Here is a 9,498-nt window from a genome sequence, read left to right on the forward strand (position 1 = left end):
GGCGAGTAAAGGAACAAATTTGATGCTGAACTCACATAAGTTCACATAATAATAATTGTCTAGACTGGTAAGTAAACAGATGTGTTGTCCTCTTGGCAGGAAGAGGGAATGCATGATAATACTCGGTCACAACCACAACAAGAGTCACTTGATCTCTCAAGGAACATTTCTTTAGATTTTTACTAATGAGGCATTTTATATCTTTCCAGGTCATAAAATCCTTTCATACATTTATCATGATGTGAAAAATGTATTTCATCATTTTATTCACTTTTCAGTCACTGAACACAAGTTACAAAAGATTTCTCAAAACTGTGTAAGAGATTAAGGTATGGAGAAGAGTGCAGAGTGACGGCCCTACAATATCAAGAAACCAGGGAATTGTTCCTCCAGCAGCTTTGACCAACAATTAAAACATAAGCACTGCTGTCAATCAGTGTCTAGTCAATCTCTTGGTATACAAATGGTTAACAGATTTTGTTCTATACAATGAGTCCAGCCTCTCTAAACCAATATCATTAATAGGATTGGCTTTGTTGTTTTTTTGCTCACGTGTGCAAAGCTGTAGCTACATCTGGTTAAGAGAAGAGTCGAAGCTCCATCAACAAGAAGCCAATTAAAGAAAAATAAACCCCTCAGCCAACATGTCCACCTGCAGTCCACCACCAAGTTTGAGAACCACTGATGTAGGTGAAGTGACACCAGCCTTTATCACTAGTTCTGTGCACAAAAGTGCAGATCGAATCGTAGTGAAGGTAGGATCACAGGCCTAGGCAACGTGACATAACAACGTGATTACAAGATAATTATAGATAATTGTTACACTAAGGTTGCTCTGCCATAGAAGGTGCTCTAACAGACACTCAACGTACGATTTTCATTCATTCAGTGCTCTTCCATATGTTATGTCTACCATAAAAGTAAAAAAGATTTCAGAAGGGTTCCTGTGGACCATTTTTGTGTCCCACCAATGTCAAAAATAAAGCACATCGATTTCCAGGATAATTAGTAGAATATTTAAAATGATTAACCCCCTCCACCATGTAAGACTGGAGGCCATCTTAAAAGGAAGGATGAGATGTCTCTGAAGACAGCTTTTTGGTAGAACACTCATTACAACAATTATTACTACATTCAGACTGTGGCTACAGATCTATAAGGAATACTTTAAAATGTCAATCCTTATTGATAGTCATGAGTGGCCTATGAATAAAAAGCATTGAGCACAAACTCCATGTCTCCATGTCACTACACTTGCTGTGGGTCATTTGGACTGTACACTGCCTTCCACACAAGAGGATTTTGTTTGTTCACATGACACAGAGGACAGGAAGGTGTGCAGGTGCTAAGCAGATCAGCTGGATCATTCATATTTCCATTGAGGTTAGTACTGTACTATCATGCACAGAGGATGACAGAAGCGCTACGATCAGGTGGGTCTCTTCCTTCAAAATGTCTACGTTATGGCTCTGCCTGTTTGTTTTTGTCACACAGCTCTCTGAAGACCGAATGGCAGGTTTTAAAAGCCTGGTGATAACAAGAGAAAAGCAGCAGCACAGTTAAAGATCACATTTTCTCCATATTTGCAAAACCAATAATATAATATTACTAGCGCAACAGCCTAGTTTCTGCACATATGGCAGAATAATGAAACTGCGTGGATAATGCCACTTAAGTAAAGTGTTTGAATATTTGTGAATAGCATTTAAAATAATTATTTATGATAAGACATTCCTTGAAAGGAAGTTGGAATAAACAGGTTAAGCTCATTAAGCTTGAGCTTTACATTGAATGTGGTGCTGTTCTTGTTAATCCTGAATTGCTGTGTGTGGCTGGCAGTAAGCCCCTGAATGCAGGTGTAAGTATAGACTTGTACATTCAAACCTGCTGCTCCAAGGAATCAGATTATACAGGGACAATATTTTATATTTGCACGCTCTGACATTGTATCATCATAATGTCTCCATGCTTTCTATGATTCATCAGTGAAAACACACAATACATGTCCACTAGGAAGCTTGGTGAAGACAAAATGTTACAAGGCTGATCACTGACCTCATGGATAACTGGCATCAACCAGATAAATAAAGGCTGTTATACCAGACAGAAACATAATTGTTGACAGGAACACACCAGTGATGATGAGAGCATCTGGGTCCGGCCAGACAGGCAGATACTGTACACAGTGTGCGTGCCAAAACAGACAGGAAAGCCGATTACTCTTTTCCTTTGTCAGCAGAAATGGCAGCGCTATAGTAACAGTGGGGGAGAAAAGTCACCAAAACAACACAGCGGCTGTATGCACTGCTGAAAAGAAAAATAAAAGACAACTAGTGGCTCTCCCAGTGCTTGTAGCAAGGCTGGATAACCAGCCAAGCAGAGCAGAATTCCAGGTGTATGGAAACTAGTTTGTACCAATTTAAATGACAATCTTGATTTTGGAACAATTCAGGTCTGTTAGTTGTATGTTGCATATTATCAGATTGGCTCCAGCTCCCAACAACCCTAAATGTCTGAACATTGTATATTTGCTAATGAATTTCCATTTAAACATTAAACACCTGCACACTTTGCTTGCATTGAGATCAGCAGTGGGTTCAATAGGGCTCATCAGATCATTTTTACTTGTGTGGTTCCATATGAATCTGACAGTACAAGTCCCAGCACAAAAAGATATGGTGACATAAGATCTATCTCACCAAGGGCTTTCTTTTAAATGTGTTTTAAAGAAAAAACAGTTTGCGGCTCCTCCATGAAAAAGATCAATGAACTCAAAAATGTGTTGAAAATTGCTACCCCCTAAAGATGCCAAATGTTGTGAATAACATATTTTTATTCTAAAAGTCTGACCCTTGCCAGAGGAAGTCTCATATTTCAGTGTGCAAGTTGCAAATTGGACCTTGATGTCACAAATCCTGCTAGTAAGAATATACAGATTTTTAAAGAGAGAACATAGGAGCTTTCTTTCTACAGATGTTGTGTCAAAACAATCAATAGGCAAGACACACTTGAGGCAACAGATAAGATAAGATGTGCACATTTCCCTGTGTATTCATCACCTAACAGTGTTCAATTTATCATTACAGGATATATTACACGGGATTTTATCATTTACCTCAGTAACACTCTCTTATGTGACTCATATTTAATCGCAAGCAAAGAAGAATTAACGGGGAACACAGATTTAACATCTTTAAGTGATTCATGTCACCATGGAAACAAGACATCCCAGACTTCAAGGTCAGGTTTCCCAAGACGATGGTGGTTTGTGGATGAAGGTGGACTCCACCCCTGAGGTCCGATCAATAAACCCTGGTGAGATGCCCCAAGATAAAAGCAGAGTCATTCGTCCTGGCCGTTCAGTGATCACGAGGTGCTACAGCATGATGGATGATGAGGGTGTAGATGATGGCCTCATCCCACCACCTCCTTCCACCACTGCTCCTGTGCTTCCAGCAGAGGGCAGCACAGGTGCAGTGGTCAATAAATCCAGTGTGACCCTTTCAAATGGGGCAGCTGACGCCACAGAGACTAAAGCTAATCTCAGCGGCTTAGACTGGCACCATGGTGAGAACCAGTTAATGGCAGCACACAACAAGGTGGATGAAGTAATAGCAGGTACAACGCAGACTCCTAAGGAGTTTACGAACATATCTCTGTCCATCGGCAAGGACACCATCTCTCCAACAGATCAAGACCAAATACCTATGGAGGACACGGGTTGTTTGATGGAAACATGCCATGATTCACCAGGAAGGCACCATCAGGATAACACAACAAGAGATGGAGAATCAAATGAGCAACAAGAGGATATTTGGAGGGAAACTGATGCAGAGGAAGACAAATACCCAAAAGAAAATCCGTCAAACATCGATGAAAACTCTGACAATGAAACAAACTCAAAATTAGTAACAGAAAATGACGACTGCAGTGGTGCAAATGATTTAGAAACCCCCCAAGGGTCACCAAAGCTTGTCAAATGCAACCAAAACAAGATGGACTCAACAAGCACAGAGATACCTGTAGAGGAGAGCAAGGATGATCAAGAACATGTTGACACCAGGTCTTTGGACTATAACCGAACAAAGAATGACTGGGTGAGGAGAGACAGCAGCTCAAGCGAAACCCCTCGACTCTCTGTTTCCGATGGCTCTGACGAGATGACAAAGGGAGAACAGGGAGATGGAAACAAGAGGTTATCTATAGATATCCAACAGGGAGAGGAACTACTTCAACGTCTGCAACTGGTGCACCAACGGCATGAGGTCGACCAAGAAACAAGAGGTGAGGAGAAGGATGAGTTTGAGGAAGATTTAGACGACGATTTGACACCAAGACAAGCGACGCCAACAGGTGAAGAAGAAAGGACGTCTTTGTCTACAATGCCTGTACAGAGGACTGATAGCCCTGATGACGATCAATGTGACAAGCAAAACCTGCAGAGAGCTGGGGGTATCCTCAACCTTGCAGATAATCCAGATGTACTGGAGATTCCCTTTAAGACCAATATCTCGCTCGAACCAATCCCACCCCAGGCTGGCCAACGCGACGACTGGCAGTTCTCAGAGAAGAAGATGCAGAAGGAGATAAGTAAAGAGTTTCAGAGAGAACTGGTGCTGGTCAACCAGGGGAAGATCCCGGGTGGCTACAGCAAAGGAGAGGTCCGCCAGTTAAAAGAGACAAAACTTATGTTTGAGGCTTTCCAGCAGGATAACACAGAGGGTCCAACAAGGCACAAGAAAATCCCTACCACGCAGATAAGAGGTCCTGTTTATCCTTCTGTGCTGGAGCGCACACGTAGCCTGGAGATATTTTCCCTCAAAAGTTGCCCTGTTTCCAGAACAAATTCCCTCAGACTGCATGAATCTACAACCTCTGAAAGGGACCAAAGCTCTGAAACGCTAAGGTCAAGGAGCCCAACTGGGGGTTCACGAGACAAAATGCGCCTATCCCCTTACCCAAAACAAGACAAACAGCCACGTCTGTGCAGAAGCATGGATTCCATAGGCACTGATGTCGCCATATCAGCTGTAGATATGAGACGCAAAATAAGGGAGGGAGACATGAGGCAAGGATCGCCCATCCTCAAACACAACCCCTTCTTCAAGCTGCGTCCAGCCCTGGCTCTGCAGCCAGAGGTAGAAAAGGACATCCGGGAGGCCAGAGAAAGAGAGGAGGAGCTGCGCAGACAGAGATGCACTCTGTATGGAGAGAATAGGCAAAATGCTCAAGAGGAAGACGAGAAGCAATCAGCACAGACCCTCGTACCAGGTCAGTCCGCATGGTCTCTGTGATTCGTTTGACACGAGTATCAGTGGTGGGACTTAACTGAATACAGTAGTGTACAGCTCTGAGGCACATTGTAGAGTACTTCCAGTATTTTACATTTATCTCAAAGGTAAATGCTATACTGTTTACTCCTATGGTAAACTACCAGTGAGTTGGTATAATTTCACTTTACTGATGAATTCTCCGTGTGACTGCACGGTGTTATAAGGGTATAATGTCGAAACATTTCCATCATGGTGCAAAGATGCATCACGCTAATACTTCTATGTCTGATAGGAGTCACTTAGATCTTTATTCTTTGCACATCCCAGCCTTCTGACACTCAGTCTGAACACTTTAATGAATGCCTCTCTACATTAGCATCACATAGTGTTATCCAAGGAGTCTTATCGACAACTTAATGTCAACCCTGTCACCGGCGGTTAAGGGCACATCACTCTAGCTGTGGCCTGATCTGAGTCAGCAGATGCCAGCGGGCTAAGTGACAACATGAAGGCTGCTATCTGGGCTCCAGCTTGAGCCACGGGCAGTTCTGGTTCGATTATAGTGTTGTGTAAATAGGAATGACTTAAGACGGCTGATACGTCTTGTTGGAAGGAATCTGTATGCCCAGTTTGTCTGCGTTTCTTCCTGTCTGCTGTTGTTGCCTATACACCCAGCAGGAGAGCTTCAAGCCCTGAGTAAACACACAGCAGCACCCAGTCAGGGAGTGTGCCATTATGTAGCACCGTGTTAGTATTTTCAGCGGCGGGATAATGATGCGTGGGTTGTCTCAAGGTGAAGACGACGGAGCCACATGTGACAGCTATATAATGTGTGTGGGCTGGGCTAAACTAAGGGAAATGACTCATTGTTAAGGTCAGATAAGCTCTACTGTGTTATCCTAATCATGCTTGACACGACACTTTGTTTTTGTGTAACCCAGACACACAGTTCAGGACTGTGATATGAGCTTCTTGCTGCTCAGAGCTACTTAATCTACATGAACTGTACACAGTGGATGAAGAGATTGTGGATTATGTTTTTGTTTTTTTTAAACATAGCCCAAAACCCTACAAAATAATTCTGTATGAAATGCAGCTAGCCTGGGAAATAATGTTCAGGTTTCTGCTGTGGGTAGTAAACTAGTCTGATTCCCCCCTCTTCATATTATCTCACTTGTTTCTTCTTCTTGCTCTTCAGATGTCAGACACAGGGGGAAACTGGAATGCGTCTGGCCACCGCCGGCCAAGAAAGATCAGAAGAAACCTGATCAGAAAAAGGTGATGAATCAGGTCCATTAACTGGAAACAGCTCATTTTTGTTTTCATCTTCTTTCTGTAAGATATGCATTTGATATATGCAACGCACTGGCAGGAACACAGTACGCTGTCATGTTTTACTGTCACCAGTTCAGGAAAAGGATAGAGCATCATCAAAGGGTTTCTGTTGTTCACATCTCAGAGAGCACGGAGGGGGTGGCCTACTAATGGTGACGTTCACGGCATGAAAAATAAAGATTCAGTTCAAATTGAACTCTAAATATGTGGCTGTATTTGCACATTTCTGAATCCTATCTGGTCGGCACATAAAATGGGTAAACAAAAACATTAGATTTGAAGTGTTCTGAAATGCAGATGGATTTTATAAATTCTTGTTCTGTATTTGATTTGTGACAACATCTTGCGTAAGACCGTGAAATCATCCTTACATAACATTTACATAATGTCTTGTTTTTTGGGGTTTTTTTTTTTTACATATGATATCTGAAAGAGATATATCAGTAATACTATATCATGTAATTATAAGTCATTATGTTTTTGTTTATTTTCATCCGGAATGAGTTCTACATGAGATTTCCATGCCTCCAATGGCCATTAAGTTTCTGGGTTGGCCATCAGACCTTGTGTACATACAGTACATCCATCTTATTCTTATCAGTGCGATATCTCAGGAGAGAATGTCGTCAAATTTGGTACCAATGGTCACATGGAGTCATGATTAGAATTTGAAAATCTTTGTAACTTCACAAAACACATTTTAGGCCATGACTTGAGACTTCATACAGTAACTATGACAGTGGTGAGGACGTGTTAGACCCAAAAGATCAAGGGTCAACTTCATTGTGACCTCACTTTTTTGTATTGGATTCATATTACATATGAAAGACTGGCTGCTACAGTACCAGATAATGGTTATATCTGTCAGGAGTTGCTATCAACTACACATGGGTTTCTTTGATGGTGTTTTGAATGGTAATCTCAACTGCAGTGTTTTCTTCTCTACTTCCACAACAATTTGAAATTCAGAGCTCATCTCCCTCTCTAAATCTTGCTCTTCTCTCCATCTTATCCCACAACAGGAGCCAAAAGTTCACAGAGCAGGCGGTCAGAAGGCTCCTCTGTGGCAGCGTTGGGAGTCTGGTCTGATCAATGGGCAGCCATCACAAGAAAAGAACTGATATTGACCATCCTGGCAACACTACACATAAAATATTTATGATCTGCAATGCTAGACTGCTGCACAAATCTAGGCAGAGATAAATTACTATAGTTCACTGAAGTTCATTACAGTATGTCTTCATCTGATGATCACTATAGTATGTTCTTCTAGTCAGACCAATAGAAAAGTGTGCTTTACCTTGGTATGTTTCAACCATCATCTGCAGTCTTCCTCAGAAGGGTCAGCTGATGTTGCTGTGACGTGTCTTATCAGCTGTTGTTTTGCTCGGTGTGACCATAACTCCGTCATAATAGACCACTGCAAAAGAAACAATCACATCATGGACTTGAACAACGCAAAAATCATTGAAATTTAAAATCATCAAATACAAATGTTGGATTAAGGAGGCCGTTGAGATCAGTAAGCAGGCCGAGGGGACAATTAACAGGGACAAGGGGGATTTCATGCTCTCACACACCTGGGGCTAAGCTGACAGCAGTTTGCCTGACCAACCCGGCAAATTCAACAAGACTGTCGCGTTGGTCACACCTACGCCGAACAACAGCTGATGAGAAACATCACAGCAACATCAGGTGACCTGACCTCAGATGACAGTCAGAAGCATATCAAGGTAAAGCACACTTTCTATATGACTGACTTGAAGAACATACTACAGTGATAAATCAATATGACCTAAATCCTTATGATAGTTTCAGCCGAAGCTCTCTGGCTCCTCTAACTCTGCTTTGTATCTGTGTCAAATATGCTTTTATTTTGATATGTCATAGTAATAATTTTATTCAGCACATAAATGAAGCTGACACATCTATTCAATTGTTCTCTTTATTTCTGTTAACTGAATTTGATGAACAAAATACAGTTCAACCAAATGGCCTACAACGTTGCAATGATCACCTTTTTCCTCTTCCATGAGTTCCTACTGCAGAATTCCAATGGAGTTTCTGCTTTGGGTTTTGGATTTGAGCAAAAGGAGTTGTCAGCTTTTGCACATTTTTGCTCAACAACCCTTATTTCCATGAATACATATTTTTGTTTGTTTGTTTGTTTGTTTTACATAAACAAATTCCTTAGACATTCGCTGTCTAAGGTCACATCCAAATGTATGGGAGGACACGATCCTCTTACATTGTGAGAAATGTAGGGTCCAGTGTGATGGGCCGTAGTAGGAAATAAAAATTGAGTTAATATCTCTGGCTGCTTTTCTGTCTCTCAAGTTAGTTTCCCAACTTTCAGTCAGTGTAGTATTAAACCAACAAGTATCATTTATGTAGTTGCTATAGCAGCGTGCCCCTGTGGTTAAGACGGTCATTACAAAACAGTTTATTTCACGTATATCATGAAAATAAGAACTGAGGCTGGTTGGAGGTAGTTAGATACTAATAGATGGCTTTAATAATGCCATTTTAAAAGCTGCATCACCTGATTGTAACAACAGTTGTTTTTATATAACTGTGCTGAGTTCTTGTGGGCGTTCTGCACATACTTTTGTCAACCTCAAAGTGTTCCAGGACACAAAGATGGATTCTTACAACACTAGACAACTTTTTCTCATTGAATTAAATATCAAGTGCCACTGAGTCACAGAGTTCATCCTAAATTCAAGTGGAGGCCGAAGAGTCCGTTTGATTACTCAAGACCAGATTGTGTAAATCTTTCTTCTAAATGTAGGAGGAAGTCCAGGGTAAATGAAGCCGTCAGACACCCTTCAGGAAAACGTTCCCCTGCAGCTGACCTGTGATCACATCCACTAGAGAGAGTTTGGGTTCT

The 9,498-nt window shown here is 41.6% G+C and overlaps 1 protein-coding gene across 1 annotated transcript; it reads left to right on the plus strand.

The window, feature by feature from the left end:
• Window positions 1-3,109: 3,109 nt before the first annotated feature.
• On the plus strand, window positions 3,110-8,900 carry LOC146983375 (uncharacterized). Its single transcript, XM_085784898.1, has 3 exons — window positions 3,110-5,271; window positions 6,472-6,551; window positions 7,631-8,900. Exons 1-3 carry the CDS (start codon window positions 3,213-3,215, stop codon window positions 7,727-7,729), a joined length of 2,238 nt encoding a protein of 745 aa, XP_085641024.1. The 5' UTR covers window positions 3,110-3,212; the 3' UTR covers window positions 7,730-8,900.
• The last annotated feature ends 598 nt before the right edge of the window (window positions 8,901-9,498 follow it).

The sequence above is a fragment of the Trachurus japonicus genome, chromosome 8 (assembly GCF_045865225.1).
Source record: "Trachurus japonicus isolate A0001 chromosome 8, Traja_1.0".
NCBI lineage: Eukaryota > Metazoa > Chordata > Actinopteri > Carangiformes > Carangidae > Trachurus > Trachurus japonicus.